Source organism: Coregonus lavaretus, assembly GCF_964263955.1.
Source record: "Coregonus lavaretus genome assembly, chromosome: 5".
In the NCBI taxonomy this organism is placed as follows: domain Eukaryota; kingdom Metazoa; phylum Chordata; class Actinopteri; order Salmoniformes; family Salmonidae; genus Coregonus; species Coregonus lavaretus.
This window is the reverse complement of record NC_139992.1, coordinates 51,096,294-51,118,656: the sequence shown is the minus strand read 5'-3', so window position 1 is coordinate 51,118,656 and position 22,363 is coordinate 51,096,294. Positions and strand designations below refer to the sequence as shown.

At 41.5% G+C, this 22,363-nt stretch overlaps 2 protein-coding genes across 4 annotated transcripts in view; both read right to left on the bottom strand.

The window, feature by feature from the left end:
- LOC311129748 (neuron navigator 3-like) overlaps positions 1–22,363 on the bottom strand; it is a 753,845-nt gene that overhangs the window by 522,714 nt on the left and 208,768 nt on the right. The window lies entirely within an intron of this gene.
- Positions 4,018–22,363, bottom strand: part of LOC311129183 (E3 ubiquitin-protein ligase MARCHF4-like) — a gene marked incomplete at both ends in the record, with an annotated part of 32,903 nt that continues 14,557 nt past the window's right edge. The window contains one exon of the mRNA XM_084161496.1: positions 4,018–4,454. Coding sequence (XP_084017622.1) covers positions 4,018–4,454 — 437 coding nt within the window. The remainder of the gene's footprint in view (positions 4,455–22,363) is intronic.

The window sequence follows — 22,363 nt, the reverse complement described above, 5'->3', positions numbered from 1 at the left end:
ATAGGCTACAAAACAAGTTTCATCTTTAACCAATCGCAGTTTAAACTTATAAGATTCGTGTTAAACTCTCCCTGTGCCTATTTGTTCCGTCGTCTGTGTTCCTCTGTCTCCCCCTGCAGTTTAACCAATGTGTTGTTTTGCAGAATCCCACACATGCGCAAATATCATTTTAACCTCATGCTTGAGTTGCAGCATCCCCTCGTGGTGTCGTTTAGTGCCGTAAAACAAAACGTTCCCTAATCTCGTGCCATAAACTCCCCTTTCTGTAGTGTAGTGTCGCAAAATTAAACGCATGCGCACAACCATTCAAAAACCCCTTTTCACCGTGGAAGAAAGATTCTCTCTTCTCTCTCCCCAAACAGAATAATACCAGTCCAGCTGTAATTCCCATTTCCCCCTTATAGTCAAACAACATTTAACAGCGCTCACAAAACATACAACCTGACTTACAGACAGTGACAAGTTTAAGAGACTTTAATCCATCGCAATGGAATCTCTAAGGATATCCGTTAGCATGTAGCACGCAACACAATTAGCCTGTAGCATTAGCCTTTAGCTTAGCCTAAGGTACACCGTGGCACAAAACACAATTAGCCGTTAGCCTTAACATTAAGTATCAACATTAGCCTTTAGCCTTAAGCATTAGCATTTAGCATTTAGCATTTAGCCACGATGTACCACGTGGCCTGAAACAACCCAGCATTAACACCAACCTCCAGCTAACTGCAGCCTACAACACAAATGAACACCCCGCACCGCGACCCAATCATTGTCCATGATTATCAATAATATCTCCATCTAACTTTTTGTTGCCTTGAAAGATGAATCTCATATCAAGAGGTTACCCCCAAACCAATTTCCCGTCGGCCAGAGGAGGAGTATAACATAAATACACCAATTCACTTCATAATTCCCGCTTAAGGAATCAACCTGATTCAGTCTAACTAAGCCCAGGATTTGTAGCCCATTCCTAGGGAATCGCCTCCTCGAGGTCTTTTCCGTATCCACGGTGCCCTAACTATGCAGATATCTTCCAACATTATTCTCTACCAATCCATTTGCACAATCCATTGTTGTAAACAGCGTTTACACATCAACCAAATTTAGAATATTTTCGTTCAGACTCCCAGTTAACAGCCATAACGCCACCCGAAACACGGTCGTAAGGGTACATTCCTCCAGTGTACATAAGCAGTAACAAAACCAACAACTTAGCTGTGTCTAGTCGGGTCATGACTCCAGACCAAAGTCAGCTTGAGTTAGCCTGATGACTCCAAATGCAGCAAAGAAGGATTGCATCATCTCTCCTGGCAAGCTCGCCATTCTGTCGTATATGATGAATGGTGGCAATTATTGCTGTCAACAAAAGGAGTCTGCTCATACTGAACATTGATCATAAGGTTTATTCAGATCACAAGCTTCAGCATGAGTTTACAGACACGCGTGGTCCGGAGAGCAGTGTCCTCCAATTCTAATGTCTGCTCTGTCCTATCTTCTTCATGTACCCCTATTTATAACCAATGCAACAAGATGGGCTCCCTCTTCTGGCCAGTTTACAATACACTTCCTGTCTATTATATGTTACATTATACTAACATAACCAACATTCCATTTCGTCATGAAAAACATTTAACAAAGGCATAATCTTCAGATACGATACCTCCCTAGTCTTTGTGGTTGAAACTGTGTTTGAAATCCACTTTTTGACTGAGGGACCTTATAGATAACTGTACGTGTGGTGTACAGAGATGAGGTAGTCATTCAGAAATCATGTTAAACACTATTATTGCACACAGAGTGAGTCCATGCAACTTATTATGTGACTTGTTAAGCAAAAACATTTTTTGCCGGCATCACGCAATAGAAAAAAATGAGTAGGCCTAACATTTTATAAAGTCATTACCAGTGCTTTATTAAAACATGTAATCGACTACTGAGATATTATTGAAGAAATAAGTTGTTTCATCTTGTCATGTTGTGATTCAGCCTAATGATTGTCATGCTGCTGTTATCAGTTACAATAGGGCTCCCGAATGTTCAGCTTTACTCTTGGTCAACAGAGATGAATTTACCTTTATGTGCTCCAATATCATAGTCTGATTCACCACCTGAGCGGAAACTCAAAACACATCACTAACTCTAAACTCCCCCAGGAAAGGAGAGAAAGAGAGTGGCTCACAGTGGAACAGGGGAACAGGGGCACAGGGGAACAGGGGATCAGGGGATCAGGGGAACAGGGGATCAGGGGAACAGGAGAACAGGGGATCAGGGGAACAGGGGCACAGGGGAACAGGGGATCAGGGGAACAGGGGATCAGGGGATCAGGGGAACAGGGGATCAGGGGAACAGGGGATCAGGGGATCAGGGGAACAGGGGATCAGGGGAACAGGGGATCAGGGGATCAGGGGAACAGGGGATCAGGGGAACAGGGGATCAGGGGAACAGGAGAACAGGGGAACAGGAGAACAGGGGATCAGGGGAACAGGGGATCAGGGGAACAGGAGAACAGGGGAACAGGGGAACAGGGGAACAGGGGATCAGGGGAACAGGGGATCAGGGGAACAGGAGAACAGGGGATCAGGGGAACAGGGGAACAGGGGATCAGGGGAACAGGAGAACAGGGGATCAGGGGAACAGGGGAACAGGGGCAGGCAAACACTTTCATTACATGAGGATAATGTACTTTACTGTTTGACCAAATCATGGTTTTAGACCAATAGGCCCCCAATTTTATTTCCGCACAGCCAAGTCAACTGGTCGCAAAATGCAACTAAATGGTCACAGGATTTTCAATATAGTCCAACTCTCAAACTTTAGTTTTACTTCAATTAAAAAAGCCTCCATCTTCACAATCAACAGTAGCCTTTGCCCTGGCTCGCCTCAGCAGCCCCGGACAATTTGGCCAGACTACAATTTTATTTATCAGCTTTTTAATTAATTTTATCGGCCAAAAGCTGGCATTTGCCGGCTGACCGAAACGCTGCTCCCTAGACTAGCCTCAGTCAGCGTCTCAGACTGTAGTGACTCTCATGACCTCCCTAGACTAGCCTACACCACATTGCAATGCATTCTGTTTCAATGCATTCTGTTTCAATGCATTCTGTTTCAATGCATTCTGTTTCAATGCATTTTGTTTCAATGCATTCTGTTTCAATGCATTCTGTTTCAATGCATTCTGTTTCAATGCATTCTGTTTCAATGCATTCTGTTTCAATGCATTCTGTTTCAATGCATTTTGTTTCAATGCATTCTGTTTCAATGCATTCTGTTTCAATGCATTTTGTTTCAATGCATTCTGTTTCAATGCATTTTTTTTCAATGCATTCTGTTTCAATGCATTCTGTTTCAATGCATTTTGTTTCAATGCATTCTGTTTCAATGCATTTTTTTTCAATGCATTCTGTTTCAATGCATTCTGTTTTCAAGTGAGTTCAATCCTACTCTAGACTGTAAACTGCAGTGAAAATGTCATTTGAATAACACTTCAATATAGCCTAAATATTTGTCATTTCACTTTTTAAATGTTTTACCATTTATATGTGGCATGAACACAAAACATGCAACAATTTCAAAGATTTTACTGAGTTACAGTTCATATAAGGAAATCAGTCAATTTAAATAAATGTATTAGGCCCTAATCTATGGATTTCACATGACTGGGCAGGGGCACAGCCATGGGTGGGCCTGGGAGGGAATAGGCCCACCCACTTGGGAGCCACGCCCAGCCAATCAGAATGAGTTTTTCCCCACAAAAGGGCTTTATTACAGACAGAGACCCCCCACCTCCCCCAGACGTTCCCGCAGGGGGGGTCATGAGAAGAAAAAAATACGTTGGAGAGAGGGGGGCATTTTTATGACACCTTGAGTTGGACCAGCTCCTACCCCCAGTACATTTCAAACTGTCTTTAAGGTCATCAAAGGTGCATTTGAAACAAACAAGAGCATTGTTGGTCCTTTTAGACCAAGGCCTTCCATGTCAATGTCAAGTCTCTCCCTGACAAGGCCTCAGTCGGAGCCTCAGACTGTAGTGACTCTCATGACCAGCTCCCGGGTGCTGTGGCTGGGGTGGCCGTGGGCCTCTGGCTGCCGCAGGTGGCTGAGGAGCTGGAGGATATTGTAGGCAGCGCAGTGTTGGTCTGGTCCAGCTGTCTCACTGGCCTGCTCAGTGGAACCGTGTGGAACCAGCCCTATCCCTGGGTCTGGTGATGCTGTAGCTAGGTCCGGTGCTGTGGTGGCGGCAGCCAGAGGGGAGGTGGAAGAGGACAGTCCCAGTTCTGTCCCAGGCTGGTTCCTCTGGCCAGACTGAGGCTGAGAGAGAGTCCGCACTGTGGCTGCTCTCCTCAGGTCCTCCCTGTCAGTGGTCTTGTCGTAGTTGAGAACCTTCCACTGCTGGTTCACAGCCTGCCACCGGTTAAAGATACGGAACACTGAAGGTCCTTCATGGATGATTAGAGCTGCAGGGGAAGATAAGAGATATGAACATTAGTCAGGTAATCCTGCATTAAACAATCAGAAGCACAGAGTGGCGTCTTACTACATAAAGAAATCTAGACACACATAAATAAATCTTTATTTTAACAGGGAAAAAACAGACTGAGACCTGGATCTCTTTTACGGCTGTGCCCTGTGTAAACATGTTGACATGTACTGTTTTAGACATACAGACAAGAACATTTCAAACATACAAAACAAAAACACAATTCAACAGAAACAGTCACAGACAACATCATATTGATCCTCCATAACATTTTTAAAATGGGCAAGGGACACCAGAGTGTCTAACTTAAGTTGGATCTGCAGTTTGTTCCATAAATAAGGTGCAAAGGAACTGAAGGCAGTCCTACCCAACTCTGTGGAGACCACAGGAGTCTCTAATGTAATCCACATCTGTGATCTGGTTTTAAAATTAGTATATCTAGTGGAAATTAATGATGATATATATGGAGGTAGTTTTAAAAGAAGTGCTTTATAAATAAACAGGAGGGCATGTTGCTCTCGCCTCACAGATAGAGAGGCCCAACCCACATGTTGATATAGGAAACAGTGATGAGTTTTGTAACTATCACCCCGTGATAAACCTGAGTGCACAATGGTAAATAGCATCCAGTGGTTTTAATGTGTTTGCCGATGCATGCATATAGATAATATCATTTGAAGTAAATGGCTCTGATATGATCCATACACATTCCCATAAGAAATTATAAATATGATACCAGTGAGTGAGACACGCAAACATGTATGTTCTGGGATTTCCACAGGTGAAATATTTCGTACAGAGGGTTTCCCAATAATATCTCATCACAGTTTTTTAAAATTGCTTATTGATCCATCCTCAGAATGTTGGAGCATTGGTTGTTGATGGGGCGGCAGGTAGCTTAGTGGTTAAGAGCGTTGTGCCAGTAACCAAAAGATCGCTGGTTCTAATCCCCGAGCCGACTAGGTGAAAAATCTGTCGATGTGCCCTTGAGCAAGGCACTTAACCCTAATTGCTCCTGTAAGTCGCTCTGGATAAGAGCGTCTGCTAAATGCCTAAAATGTAATGTAAGTGATGCATGGTGATTAGTTCTGTTTGTACCAACGAAACTGTGGATGTATGTAGAAACCAGACAAAGTTGAAATCAAGCCTCAACTTGTTAATCAACATATCCTCACGCAACTGGGAGAGTGTGTGATTAGTTTTGTACAACAGCGACCCAATCAGTTTGTAAAACAGCGCAGAGAAAAGAATCCAACAAGCCATGGGCTTCCCCAAAGAAAAAGACAAGGAGCAACTTGGAGTGGAGTAATGAACAATTATAATGCTATCCAGGAAACACAGCTTCAACGCTCACCACAACAAACTACTACAATCTGTTGTTAAAAAAGTAGATTCGCTCTAAAATAAAGGAGAGTCTATCGCCTAAGTCACGCACAAACAAGGTGAATGAACAAGACAACAAAATGAGCATTTAGGAAACAAAGTTGCAAACTTTAGAAGATTAATTGGACCAGCAAGAAAACAGAATGAGACGAAACATGAGAATAGTCCTTACCGGAAGACGCAACTTGGTCTCAGAGCATTTCGTGTTATTCTGTACGTAAATCGTCGCACACATCATTTAGTATGATATGTTACGTTTCGTATGGTATGTATTAATTTGTTGATGTCCATCATCCATTTCATATATGTTACAAATTACAATTCGTATGATATTACAATTTTTACTATATGTTATGGATCAGCAAAATGTACAATATGTTACAAATTCCAATTTGTTGTTGCTAACGTTAGTTAGATGGCTAGGTGGCTAACGCTAACGTTAGCTAGCTCTAGGGGTTAGGGGTTAAGGTTAAAGGGTTAAGGTGTGATGCGTGATTTGAAGGAGTCAGGCGCAGGAGCGTAAATCACAGAATACAGAGTTTATTCCGTAATACAGCGTTACCCAGAATAGCGTCAACCAGTCCAGTGTGCAAAACAGGCACACGGGGAAAATATACCCCGGCAATACAAAATACACTGAGCTCAACTACTCAGCTACTCTCTCCTCACATTAAACAATCACCCACAAGGACAAGGGGGGCAGAGGGAACACTTATACAGGTACTGATGAGGGGATATGAACCAGGTGTGTGTAATAAACAAGACAAAACAAATGGAATGATGCGATGAGGAGCGGCAGTGGCTAGAAGGCCGGTGACGACGAACGCCGAAGCCTGAACCAGGAGAGGAGGCAGCTTCGGAGGAAGTCATGACATAAGGTTAAGAAGGGTTAGCTAACAGGGTTAAGGTTGGGGTTAGGGGAAGGGTTAGCTAACAGGGTTAAGGTTGGGGTTAGGGGAAGGGTTAGCTAACATGCTAAGGTATAGGGTATATGTATAGGGGAAGGGCTAGCTAACAGTGTTAAGGTTGGGGTTAGGGGAAGGGTTAGCTAACAGGGTTAAGGTTGGGGTTAGGGGAAGGGTTAGCTAACATGCTAAGGTATAGGGTATATGTATAGGGGAAGGGCTAGCTAACAGTGTTAAGGTTGGGGTTAGGGGAAGGGTTAGCTAACAGGGTTAAGGTTGGGGTTAGGGGAAGGTTTAGCTAACAGGGTTCAGGTTGGGGTTAGGGGAAGGGTTAGCTAACAGGGTTAAGGTTGGGGTTAGGGGAAGGGTTAGCTAACATGGTTAAGGTATAGGGTATATGTATAGGGGAAGGGTTAGCTAACATGCTAAGGTATAGGGTATATGTATAGGGGAAGGGTTAGCTAACATGCTAAGTAGTTGTAAAGTAGCTAAAAAGTAGTTACAAAGTTGCTAATTATCTAAAATGCTAAAGTTGTCCTTTAGGTTGCTAGACGTTTGCGTTATACGCTCTCCCATCCACCTCAACCAACCACCCGTTATACGCTCTCCCATCCACCTCAACCAACCACCCGTTATACGCTCTCCCATCCACCTCAACCAACCACCCGTTATACGCTCTCCCATCCACCTCTACCAACCACCCGTTATACGCTCTCCCATCCACCTCAACCAACCACCCGTTATACGCTCTCCCATCCACCTCTACCAACCACCCGTTATACGCTCTCCCATCCACCTCAACCAACCACCCGTTATACGCTCTCCCATCCACCTCAACCAACCACCCGTTATACGCTCTCCCATCCACCTCAACCAACCACCTGTTATACGCTCTCCCATCCACCTCTACCAACCACCCGTTATACGCTCTCCCATCCACCTCAACCAACCACCCGTTATACGCTCTCCCATCCACCTCAACCAACCACCCGTTATACGCTCTCCCATCCACCTCAACCAACCACCCGTTATACGCTCTTCCATCCACCTCAACCAACCACCCGTTATACGCTCTCCCATCCACCTCAACCAACCACCCGTTATACGCTCTCCCATCCACCTCTACCAACCACCCGTTATACGCTCTCCCATCCACCTCAACCAACCACCCGTTATACGCTCTCCCATCCACCTCAACCAACCACCCGACTTTCGCTTTTGCCTTAAGTAACCTTCAGTCTTATGTAACCATAAAAAACGTAACATATCACACTAATTTGAGTGTCCCAGATATACAGTTGGAGTCTGAAGTTTCCATACACCTTAGCCAAATACATTTAAACTCAGTTTTTCACAATTCCTGACATTTAATCCTTGTAAAAATTCCCTGTCTTAGGTCAGTTAGGATCACCACTTTATTTTAAGAATGTGAAATGTCAGAATGATTTCTTTCAGCTTTTCTTTCTTTCATCACATTCCCAGTGGGTCAGAAGTTTACATACACTCTATTAGTATTTGGTAGCATTGCCTTTAAATTGTTTGTCCTGGGGTCATTCTGACCCCAAATTAAATCTTTTGCCGACAAAATATGTTTTTTATTCATCAATTGGTCTGAAAATAACGGTAGTTGTTTAATACTATGCTCTTTATGATTCAAACAAATTTGAAGTAATTTGATTGAATTATGGGTGTTTTACTAAATGTAATAACTTCTGTTGTCCTCTGGGGTCAAAAAGACCCCGCAGCACAAAGTTTACATACTGCTTGGCAAAACATCTTTGATCATGTTTCTTTGATGTGTGGGGTCAAAACATCTTTGATCATGTTTCTTTGATGTGTGGGGTCAAGCAATGGTTATGACAACAACAACAACAAAAAAAGTATTTTCTCACAGGTGTTTGGGCATTTCACATTTTAGTCTGAGAGAGACAGGCAGCACAATGAGGAGGCAGAAGTTTTATAATGCACAGGAGGCTTGCAAGATAATTTTTGAAATAAAAGAAAATAATGACCAGGAGGACAATGCTGCACATAATGAGGATGAATCAACTGATGAAGAGGGTTCAGGGTCAGAAGAGGAGGAACATAATGATGAGGTGATAGATCCAACATACAGACAGCATGCTACTTCTTCCTCCGAAGATTCCCCCACATCTCCTGCTGCAGAAATGGAAGATGATTATGAATATAAGGAAATGGATGAACGTGATGATGACGTAGAATCTGAAGCTGGTATGGAAGAAGTGTCAGAAGTGGAGCACTGCACCTATTATGATGAAGAATCAACAGATGAGGTAGAATCTGAAGTTGAAATGGAAGAAGTGTCAGAAGTGGAGGACATCATCTATTATGATGAAGACGAAGAATCAACAGATGAGGTAGAATCTGAGGAAGAGGACCCAGCTGACCCTGAACCCTCTTCATCAGTTGATTCATCCTCATTATGTGCAGCATTGTCCTCCTGGTCATTATTTTCTTTTATTTCAAAAATTATCTTGCAAGCCTCCTGTGCATTATAAAACTTCTGCCTCCTCATTGTGCTGCCTGTCTCTCTCAGACTAAAATGTGAAATGCCCAAACACCTGTGAGAAAATACTTTTTTTGTTGTTGTTGTTGTCATAACCATTGCTTGACCCCACACATCAAAGAAACATGATCAAAGATGTTTTGACCCCACACATCAAAGAAACATGATCAAAGATGTTTTGCCAAGCAGTATGTAAACTTTGTGCTGCGGGGTCTTTTTGATCCCAGAGGACAACAGAAGTTATTACATTTAGTAAAACACCCATAATTCAATCAAATTACTTCAAATTTGTTTGAATCATAAAGAGCATAGTATTAAACAACTACCGTTATTTTCAGACTAAATATGTAACACAGAATTGATTGAAAATGTATACTGTATGCTTTATAAACAGTCAAACCAGGCAGGACAAAAGGTGTGATTATGGGCTGTCATTAATAAAAATAAAATGATTCAAAAACAGCATCCTCACTAAACTTTTACAAATACCACTCAGTGATAAGTCAAATAGTCAAAATAATAATAGGTCAAAATAATTCATAGTTTCATTGTATTTTTACTTAAAAACAGGGTATACTTTTATGTAAACAAGGTCTATTGGCTCTAAATTCCAAAACAAATGAAAAAAATTATAGTAATGGGTTGAACAGAAGTAAGAATAAAGATGTAACACAGAATTGATTGAAAATGTATACTGTATGCTTTATAAACAGTCAAACCAGGCGGGGTCATTTTTGACCCCAGAGGACAAAAGGTGTGATTATGGGCTGTCATTAATAAAAATTAAATGATTCAAAAACAGCATCCTCACTAAACTTTTACAAATACCACTCAGTGATAAGTGAAATAGTCAAAATAATAATAGGTCAAAATAATTCATAGTTTCATTGTATTTTTACTTAAAAACAGGGTATACTTTTATGTAAACAAGGTCTATTGGCTCTAAATTCCAAAACAAATGAAAAAAATTATAGTAATGGGTTGAACAGAAGTAAGAATAAAGATGTAACACAGAATTGATTGAAAATGTATACTGTATGCTTTATAAACAGTCAAACCAGGCGGGGTCATTTTTGACCCCAGAGGACAAAAGGCGTAAGGCATTTGGGAGGACAACATGAGGGTTAACTTGGGTCAAACGTTTCGGGTAGCCTTCCACAAGCTTCCCACAATAAGTTGGGTGAATTTTGTCCCATTCCTCCTGACAGAGCTGGTGTAACTGAGTCAGGTTTGTAGGCCTCCTTGCTCGCACACGCTTTTTCAGTTCTGCCCACACATTTCCTATAGGATTGAGGTCAGGGCTTTGTGATGGCCACTCCAATACCTTGACTTTGTTGTCCTTAAGCCATTTTGCCACAACTTTGGAAGTATGCTTGGGGTCATTGTTCATTTGGAAGACATTTACATTTACTTCCAGAGCGACTTACAGTTAGTTAGTGCATACATTATTTATTTTTTCATACCCCCTGTGGGAATCGAACCGACAACCCTGGCGTTGCAAACGCCATGCTCTATCAACTGAGCTACATCCCTGCCGGCCATTCCCTCCCCTACCCTGGACAACGCTGGGCCAATTGCGCGCCGCCCCAAGACCCCATTTGCGACCAAGCTTTAACTTCCTGACTGATGTCTTGAGATATTGCTTCAATATATCCACATAATTTTCCTTCCTCAAAAAAAAAAAGTCCCTCCTGCAGCAAAGTACCCCCACAGCATGATGCTGCTACCCCCGTGCTTCATGGTTGGGGTGGTGTTCTTCGGCTTGCAAGCAATCCCCTTTTTCCTCCAAACATAATGGCCAAACAGTTCTATTTTTATGCCAGTTTTGGAGTAGTGGCTTCTTCCTTGCTGAGCGGCCTTTCAGGTTATGTCGATATAGGATTTGTTTTACTGTGGATATAGATACTTTTGTACCTGTTTCCTCCAGCATCTTCACAAGGTCCTTTGCTGTTGTTCTGGGATTGATTTTCACTTTTCGCACCAAAGTATGTTCATCTCTAGGAGACAGAACACGTCTCCTTCCTGAGCGGTATGACTGCTGCGTGGTCCCATGGTGTTTATACTTGCGTACTATTGTTTGTACAGATGAACGTGGTACCTTCAGGCGTTTGGAAATTGCTCCCAAGGATGAACCAGACTTGTGGAGGTCTACGATTTTTTTTCTGAGGTCTTGGCTGATTTCTTTTGATTTTCCAATGATGTCACTGAGTTTGAAGGTAGGCCTTGAAATACATCCACACGTACACCTCCAATTGACTCAAATGATGTCAATTAGCCTATCAGAAGCCAATGTAAACTTCTGACCCACTGGAATTGTGATACAGTGAAGTATAAGTGAAATAATCTGTCTTTAAACAATTGTTGGAAAAATTAATTGTGTCATGCACAAAGTAGATGTCCTAACCGACTTGCCAAAACTATAGTTTGTTAACAAGACATTTGTGGAGTGGTTAAAAAACGAGTTTTAATGACTCCAACCTAAGTGTACGTAAACTTCTGACTTCAACTGTACATTTACTTTGTTTCGTCTAGTCTATGAGGATGGAAAAAGGAGACCTTTTCAACTACTTGGTCGAAGTGATAGAGGAACTTGATGTGGGTTTATCACCAGAAGATCTGGAACTATGCCACAGGATCGGCGTGAAACAGAAGAACGCTAAATACCCACGCATTGTAACCTTCAAACTATGGAACTATCAAACCAAAGTGAACATTCTGAAGGCACAAGGGGGAAAGGAGATCAAAATCCAAGGCCAGACCATTCGAGTCGTCCAGGACCTGTCTGCTAAGCTGAGAAAAAGAAGCAAAGAATACCTTCCAATCAGATGAAGACGGGATTAAATCTCAGCTCCGCTTCCCGGCATTGCTATGTATGGAAGGGGAACGCAGTGGATGGAATTCACAAGCGTCAATGAAGCCCTAACCAAGCTGCAAGAAACTTTTCCAGTCAAAGGCCTACAAACACTACTCGGAAGGGAGACCTACGCGTACAGTCATGTGTGCATACATTTTTACGTATGGGCGGTCCCGGGGATCGAACCCACTACCCTGGCGTTACAAGCGCCATGCTCTACCAATTGAGCTACAGAGGACCACTGGGTATATGTTGTGTGTGGAGGTATAGGGTATATGATGTGTGGAGGTATATGTTGTGTGTGGAGGTATAGGGTATATGTTGTGTGGAGGTATAGGGTATATGTTGTGTGGAGGTATAGGGTATATGTTGTGTGGAGGTATAGGGTATATGTTGTGTGTGGAGGTATAGGGTATATGTTGTGTGTGGAGGTATAGGGTATATGTTGTGTGTGGAGGTATAGGGTATATGTTGTGGAGGTATAGGGTATATGTTGTGTGGAGGTATAGGGTATATGTTGTGGAGGTATAGGGTATATGTTGTGTGTGGAGGTATAGGGTATATGTTGTGTGTGGAGGTATAGGGTATATGTTGTGTCTGGAGGTATAGGGTATATGTTGTGTGGAGGTATAGGGTATATGTTGTGTGTGGAGGTATAGGGTATATGTTGTGTGTGGAGGTATAGGGTATATGTTGTGTGGAGGTATAGGGTATATGTTGTGTGTGGAGGTATAGGGTATATGTTGTGTGTGGAGGTATAGGGTATATGTTGTGGAGGTATAGGGTATATGTTGTGAGAGGAGGTATAGGGTATATGTTGTGTGGAGGTATAGGGTAAATGTTGTGTGTGGAGGTATAGGGTATATGTTGTGGCGGTATAGGGTATATGTTGTGTGGAGGTATAGGGTATATGTTGTGTGGAGGTATAGGGTATATGTTGTGTGGAGGTATAGGGTATATGTTGTGTGAAGGTATAGGGTATATGTTGTGTGGAGGTATAGGGTATATGTTGTGGAGGTATAGGGTATATGTTGTGTGGAGGTATAGGGTATATGTTGTGGAGGTATAGGGTATATGTTGTGTGGAGGTATAGGGTATATGTTGTGTGGAGGTATAGGGTATATGTTGTGGAGGTATAGGGTATATGTTGTGTGGAGGTATAGGGTATATGTTGTGTGGAGGTATAGGGTATATGTTGTGGAGGTATAGGGTATATGTTGTGTGGAGTTATAGGGTATATGTTGTGTGGAGGTATAGGGTATATGTTGTGTGGGGGTATAGGGTATATGTTGTGTGGAGGTATAGGGTATATGTTGTGAAGGTATAGGGTATATGTTGTGTGGGGGTATAGGGTATATGATGTGTGGAGATATAGGGTATATGTTGTGTCTGGAGGTATAGGGTATATGTTGTGTGGAGGTATAGGGTATATGTTGTTCGGAGGTATAGGGTATATGTTGTGTGGGGGTATAGGGTATATGTTGTTCGGAGGTATAGGGTATATGTTGTGTGGGGGTATAGGGTATATGTTGTTCAGAGGTATAGGGTATATGTTGTGTGTGGAGGTATAGGGTATATGTTGTGTGGGGGTATAGGGTATATGTTGTGTCTGGGGGTAAAGGGTATATGTTGTGTCTGGAGGTATAGGGTATATGTTGTGTGTGGAGGTATAGGGTATATGTTGTGTGGAGGTATAGGGTATATGTTGTGTGTGGAGGTATAGGGTATATGTTGTGTGGAGGTATAGGGTATATGTTGTGTGGAGGTATAGGGTATATGTTGTGTGTGGAGGTATAGGGTATATGTTGTGTGGAGGTATAGGGTATATGTTGTGTGGAGGTATAGGGTATATGTTGTGGAGGTATAGGGTATATGTTGTGTCTGGAGGTATAGGGTATATGTTGTGTGGAGGTATAGGGTATATGTTGTGTGTGGAGGTATAGGGTATATGTTGTGTGGGGGTATAGGGTTAATGTTGTGGAGGTATAGGGTATATGTTGTGTGGGGGTATAGGGTATATGTTGTGTGGAGGTATAGGGTATATGTTGTGTCTGGAGGTATAGGGTATATGTTGTGTGGAGGTATAGGGTATATGTTGTGTGGAGGTATAGGGTATATGTTGTGTGGAGGTATAGGGTATATGTTGTGTGGAGGTATAGGGTATATGTTGTGTGTGGGGGTATAGGGTATATGTTGTGTGGGGGTATAGGGTATATGTTGTGTGGGGGTATAGGGTATATGTTGTCTGGAGGTATAGGGTATATGTTGTGGAGGTATAGGGTATATGTTGTGTGTGGAGGTATAGGGTATATGTTGTGTGGAGGTATAGGGTATATGTTGTGTGGGGGTATAGGGTATATGTTGTCTGGAGGTATAGGGTATATGTTGTGGAGGTATAGGGTATATGTTGTATGTGGAGGTATAGGGTATATGTTGTGTGGAGGTATAGGGTATATGTTGTGTGGAGGTATAGGGTATATGTTGTGTCTGGAGGTATAGGGTATATGTTGTGTCTGGAGGTATAGGGTATATGTTGTGTGGGGGTATAGGGTATATGTTGTCTGGAGGTATAGGGTATATGTTGTGTGGGGGTATAGGGTATATGTTGTGTCTGGAGGTATAGGGTATATGTTGTGTGGGGGTATAGGGTATATGTTGTGTGTGGAGGTATAGGGTATATGTTGTGTGGAGGTATAGGGTATATGTTGTGTGGAGGTATAGGGTATATGTTGTGTGGAGGTATAGGGTATATGTTGTGTGTGGGGGTATAGGGTATATGTTGTGTGGGAGTATAGGGTATATGTTGTGTGGGGGTATAGGGTATATGTTGTCTGGAGGTATAGGGTATATGTTGTGGAGGTATAGGGTATATGTTGTGTGTGGAGGTATAGGGTATATGTTGTGTGGAGGTATAGGGTATATGTTGTGTGGGGGTATAGGGTATATGTTGTCTGGAAGTATAGGGTATATGTTGTGGAGGTATAGGGTATATGTTGTGTGTGGAGGTATAGGGTATATGTTGTGTGGAGGTATAGGGTATATGTTGTGTGGAGGTATAGGGTATATGTTGTGTGGGGGTATAGGGTATATGTTGTGTGTGGAGGTATAGGGTATATGTTGTGTGGAGGTATAGGGTATATGTTGTGTGTGGAGGTATAGGGTATATGTTGTGTGGAGTTATCGGGTATATGTTGTGTGGAGGTATAGGGTATATGTTGTGTGGAGGTATAGGGTATATGTTGTGTGTGGGGGTATAGGGTATATGTTGTGTGGGGGTATAGGGTATATGTTGTGTGGGGGTATAGGGTATATGTTGTCTGGAGGTATAGGGTATATGTTGTGGAGGTATAGGGTATATGTTGTGTGTGGAGGTATAGGGTATATGTTGTGTGGAGGTATATGGTATATGTTGTGCGAGGGTATATGTTGTCTGGAGGTATAGGGTATATGTTGTGGAGGTATAGGGTATATGTTGTGTGTGGAGGTATAGGGTATATTTTGTGTGGAGGTATAGGGTATATGTTGTGTGGAGGTATAGGGTATATGTTGTGTGGAGGTATAGGGTATATGTTGTGTGGGGGTATAGGGTATATGTTGTGTGGGGGTATAGGGTATATGTTGTGTCTGGAGGTATAGGGTATATGTTGTGGAGGTATAGGGTATATGTTGTGTGGGGTATAGGGTATATGTTGTGTGGGGGTATAGGGTATATGTTGTGTGGGGGTATAGGGTATATGTTGTGTGGGGGTATAGGGTATATGTTGTGTGGAGGTATAGGGTATATGTTGTGTGGGGGTATAGGGTATATGTTGTGTCTGGAGGTATAGGGTATATGTTGTGTGTGGAGGTATAGGGTATATGTTGTGTGGGGGTATAGGGTATATGTTGTGTGGGGGTATAGGGTATATGTTGTGTGGGGGTATAGGGTATATGTTGTGTGGGGGTATAGGGTATATGTTGTGTGGAGGTATAGGGTATATGTTGTGTGGGGGTATAGGGTATATGTTGTGTGGGGGTATAGGGTATATGTTGTGTCTGGAGGTATAGGGTATATGTTGTGTGTGGAGGTACAGGGTATATGTTGTGTGGGGTATAGGGTATATGATGTGTGGAGGTATAGGGTATATGTTGTGGAGGTATAGGGTATATGTTGTGTCTGGAGGTATAGGGTATATGTTGTGTGTGGAGGTATAGGGTATATGTTGTGTGGGGGTATAAGGTATATGTTGTGTGGAGGTATAGGGTATATGTTGTGGAGGTATAGGGTATATGTTGTGTGTGGAGGTATAGGGTATATGTTGTGTGTGGAGGTATAGGGTATATGTTGTGGAGGTATAGGGTATATGTTGTGTGGAGGTATAGGGTATATGTTGTGTGGAGGTATAGGGTATATGTTGTGGAGGTATAGGGTATATGTTGTGGAGGTATAGGGTATATGTTGTGTGTGGAGGTATAGGGTATATGTTGTCTGGAGGTATAGGGTATATGTTGTGTGTGGGGGTATAGGGTATATGTTGTGTGTGGAGGTATAGGGTATATGATGTGTGGAGGTATTTACATTTACATTTTAGTCATTTAGCAGACGCTCTTATCCAGAGCGACTTACAGTTAGTGAGTGCATACATTATTTTATTTTTTATACTGGCCCCACGTGGGAATCGAATCAAATGAGCTACATCCCTGCTGGCTTTTGGTAGGCCGTCATTGTAAATAAGAATTTGTTCTTAACTGACTTGCCTAGTTAAATAAAGGTGACATAAAAATGTTGGCTTGGGAGAGAGTGAAGGAAGGATTGATCTCTACTATTTTTTTTTTTTTTTTTTTTTCACCTTTATTTAACCAGGTAAGCCAGTTGAGAACAGGTTCTCATTTACAACTGCGACCTGGCCAAGATAAAGCAAAGCAGTGCGATAAAAACAACAACACAGAGTTACATATGGGGTAAAACAAAACATAAAGTCAAAAAATACAACAGAAAATATATATACAGTGTGTGCAAATGTAGTAAGTTATGGAGGTAAGGCAATAAATAGGCTATAGTGCAAAATAATTACAATAGTATTAACACTGGAGTGATAGATGTGCAGAAGATGATGTGCAAATAGAGAAACTGGGGTGCAAAAGAGCAAAATAAATAACAATATAGGGATGAGGTAGTTGGGTGGGCTAATTTCAGATGGGCTGTGTACAGGTGCAGTGATCGGTAAGGTGCTCTGACAACTGATGCTTAAAGTTATTGAGGGAGATAAGAGTCTCCAGCTTCAGAGATTTTTGCAATTCGTTCCAGTCATTGGCAGCAGAGAACTGGAAGGAATGGCGGCCAAAGGAGGTGTTGGCTTTGGGAATGACCAGTGAGATATACCTGCTGGAGCGCAGACTACGGGTGGGTGCTGCTATGGTGACCAATGAGCTAAGATAAGGCGGGGATTTGCCTAGCAGTGATTTATAGATGGCCTGGAGCCAGTGGGTTTGACGACGAACATGTAGTGAGGACCAGCCAACAAGAGCGTACAGGTCACAGTGGTGGGTACAATGTCATTGTATTTATTTTTGTGACTACAAACCTGCTGTAAAATGAAGAAGAGTTGTGTCCAGATTAGGAGAGGACGTCATTAGTATTACTTGTTTGCCATTACAGTTAAGATCCAATCATCTTGCCTCCAATCATCTTGCCTCCAATCATCTTGCCTCCAATCATCTTGCCTCCAATCATCTTACTTCGGTCTTTCGGTGGATCCACTCTCCCCAAGTAGAGCCCCACCAGCCACTATGCTTTAATTCACAAGGTTTTACAAACTGACCACAGTACTTTAGTGGCAGTCCTTCTCCAATGTATTTACAATGACATCATCCACAGACTTTTGGTACATTAGGAGAGGACCTTTATGTTTTTTGTGTCTCTGTTAAATGTCTGCTCAGCCTACACGTTCACACGTTTTATAAACGTAATGTATACAATAACTATGTATTCATACTATGGATCTCCCATATCCATGGGATGTCCACCGCCTTCATATGACATGTCTGCTAAAATGTTTTAACTGGTTCTTCAATGATAGATGGAATGGACTAGGTTAACTTTGATTCTATACAAGTAAAGACCAACAAAATCCAACTTATCACATGGAATATACATGGGCTCCATGACGGCCAGAAAAAAGGCAGAAGGTTCTTACACATTTAAAGATATTCTCAGCAGATGTGGTTTTCCTGCAGGAGTTGCATTTCAAAAAGGAGAAATGTAATATTTAAAGATGAGCTGGGTTGGAGGGGCCTATGCTGCCACCTAGTGTAGAAACAGCAGAGGTGCTTCTACATCTGCATTGCTTTCTGTTTGTGGTTTTAGGCTGGGTTTCTGTATAAGCACTTCGAGACATCTGCTGATGTAAAAGGGGCTTTATAAATACATTTTATTTTATTTTGATTTGAGGTGTAGGCATCCTGATTAACAAGAATACCCCCTTTTCCCAGCACACGGACCAAGAAGGCTGTTTTCAAATTTAGAATTCAAATCGAATCAAATCACATTTTATTGGTCACATATTTAGCAGATGTTATTGTGGGTGTAGCGAAATGCTTGTGTTCCTAGCTCCAATAGTGCTGTAGTATCTAATAATTCACAACAATACACACACATCTACAAAGTAAAAGAATGGAATTAAGAAATATATAAATATTAGGACGAGCAATATTGGAGTGACATTGACTAAAATACAGTAGAATATAATACAGTATATACATATGAGATGAGTAAAGCAGTATGTAAACATGATTAAGGTGACCAGTGTTCCATTATTAAAGTGACCAGTGATTCCATGTCTATGTACATCGGGCAGCAGCCTCTAAGGTGCAGGGTTGAGTAACCGGGTGGTAGACGGCTAGCGATGGATATTTAGCCATAACACATATGTTTTTCCAGCAGCAGACTAAGATCGATAATGTCAAAAGCCGCACTGAAGTCTAACAAAACAGCCCCCACAATCTTTTTATCATCAATTTCTCTCAGCCAATCATCAGTCATTTGTGTAAGTGCTGTGCTTGTTGAATGTTCTTCCCTATAAGCGTAATGAAAGTCTGTTGCCAATTTGTTTACAGTAAAATATCATTGTATTTGGTCAAACACAATTTTTGCCAAAAGTTTACTTGGTAACAGGTTGGCTATTTGAGCCAGTAAAGGGGGCTTTACTATACTTGGGTAGCGGAATGACTATTTCTTTTTTTCTCAAAGTAAGAAAAGCTATTCAAGAATTGACTACAAAAATGCACACAACAATATACTGGGTTCAAAAATCCATGATATTGTAATATCGGATCATTCTTCTGTATCATGCTTAATTACACCAACAGGGGGAAAAAACGAATGATCTACAGCCATCCTTTAAGACAATATTAAATACTTAGGATGCTTAACAAGTGATAATATATAAAGATAACTTTATTCCATTACTTAACAATGTGAAAGCAGATCTAATGAAATGAAACAATCTTCCCCATAAATCTTTGTAGCTCAGCTGGTAGAGCACGGCGCTTGTAACGCCAAGGTAGTGGGTTCGATCCCCGGGACCACCCATACACAAAAAAAAAATATTATGCACGCACGACTGTAAGTCGCTTTGGATAAAAGCGTCTGCTAAATGGCATATTATTATAATAAACCTCTTTAGAATGGCATGGCTCCCAGAGTTTTAATATTTATTTTTCGGTAGTACCAATTACCCCACCAAAGACATTCTCTAAAAAAGTATACTCGGCCATAACAGACTTTATATGGGCAGATAAAACTCAAATAAATAGGAGTCTGAGAGGGTGGTTTTAACCTGTATCAACTTGCCACCGGCTTTTACTTGCGACATATTGTTAAATGCACTAAAGAGGACAATGGGTATATATTGAAGATGTGCTGGGTACATATTGAAGATGCGCACGCTCACCCCCAGAAATCTATTCATGTGTCTGTTTTCAAAGGATATGGAGCTAAGAACAACTTCATAGCTAAGAACACTATAACAATATGCAAGACAATAAAACAGACTCTACAAGAACCAATATCACTCCCTAAAAACACACATCTACAGTGCCTTGCAAAGGTATTCATCCCCCTTGGCGTTTCTCCTATTTTGTTGCATTACAACCTGTAATTGAAATTGATTTGTATTTGTATTTCATGTAATGGACATACACAAAATAGTCCAAATTGGTGAAGTAAAAAATAAAAATAAAGATGGTTTCAAAAAATTCTACAAAATAAATGATGGAAAAATGGTGTGTGCATATGTATTCACACCCTTCGCTATGAAGCCCCTAAATAAGATCTGGTGCAACCAATTACCTTCAGAAGTCACATAATTAGTTAAATAAAGTCCACCTGTGTGCAATCTAAGTGTCACATGATCTCAGTATATATACACCTGTTCTGAAAGGCCCCAGAGTCTGCAACACCACTAAGCAAGGGGCACCACCAAGCAAGCGGCACCATGAAGACCAAGGAGCTCTCCAAACAGGTCAGGGACAAAGTTGTGGAGAAGTACAGATCAGGGTTGGGTTATAAAAAAATATCAGAAACTTTGAACATCCCACGGAGCACCATTAAATTGATTATTAAAAAATGGATAGAATATGGCACCACAACAAACCTGCCAAGAGAGGGCCGCCCACCAAAACTCATGGACCAGGCAAGGAGGGCATTAATCAGAGAGGCAACAAAGAGACCAAAGATAACCCTGAAGGAGCTGCAAAGCTCCACAGCGGAGATTGGAGTATCTGTCCATTGGACCACTTTAAGCCGTACACTCCACAGAGCTGGGCTTTATGGAAGAGTGGCCAGAAAAAAGCCATTGCTTAAAGAAAAAAATAAGCAAACACATTCTGTGTTTTTCATCGGCAGGGACTGGGAAACTGGTCAGAACTGAAGGAATGATGGGTGGCACTAAATACAGGGAAATTCTTGAGGGAAACCTGTCTTCCAGAGATTTGAGACTGGGACGGACGTTCACCTTCCAGCAGGACAATGACCCTAAGCATACTGCTAAAGCAACACTCAAGTGTTTTAAGGGGAAACATTTAAATATCTTGGAATGGCCTAGTCAAAGCCCAGACCTCAATCCAATTGAGAATCTGTGGTATGACTTGAAGATTGCTGTACACCAGTGGAACCCATTCAAATTGAAGGAGCTGGAGCAGTTTTGCCTTGAAGAATGGGCAAAAATCCCAGTGGCTAAATGTGCCAAGCTTATAGAGATACCCCAAGAGACTTGCAGCTGTAATTGCTGCAAAAGGTGGCTCTACAAAGTATTGACTTTGGGGGGGGGGGTGAATAGTTATGCACGCTCAAGTTTTCTGTTTTTTTTGTCTTATTTCTTGTTTGTTTCACAAGAAAAAATATTTAGCATCTTCAAAGTGGTAGGTATGTTGTGTAAATCAAATGATACAAACCCCCAGAAAATCAATTTTAATTCCAGGTTGTAAGGCAACAAAATAGGAAAAATGCCAAGGGGGTTGAATACTTTCGCAAGCCACTGTATGTAACAATCCTTGGTTTGTTTTTCAGAATTCACAGATAAATTGGTCCACATGGAAAACTAAAGGCATAGATACCATAAATGACTTGGTAACAGGAAATACAATTATTTCCATGACAGAATTAAAAAGCAATTTTGGACTGACCAATGAAGACATTTTCAAATACATGCAACTTAAAAGTTTTATATCACGAAATTTCGATCTGAAATCTTTTGGACATCAGAGGAATGTTGAGGATGTTCATATGATAGGGAAGATATACAAAAGCTTGCAAAAAAATAAAAAAATATTGGAACCAAGATTTTAAAAGAACTGATGTTGCACAAGACGGAGGGAAAGTTGGAGCATAATGAAATTACAGTTAACCAAAATGTTAAAACTTAATCCAGTATAAACTAATGTATAGAATGTATTATGTAAGAGACAAAATTCACAAATTCTACAGTACAAAGGCAGAGTCATGTCTTAAGCGTAAAACTAACAATGACTCAATAATTCATACCTTCTGGAAGCGCTATAAAGTCCAAAAGTCATGGGTGGAGTTACAGAGTCAGAAGTTTGAAAATATAAATGTACTTTTAATCCGTCTATCTGCATATTTCCAGACATGGCATATGGGGGTGCGGTGAGAGACCCAATGGGTTGGACCGTACTTTCTTCATCAATCATTTTGAAAAAACGTTTACTTAAAAACTGGA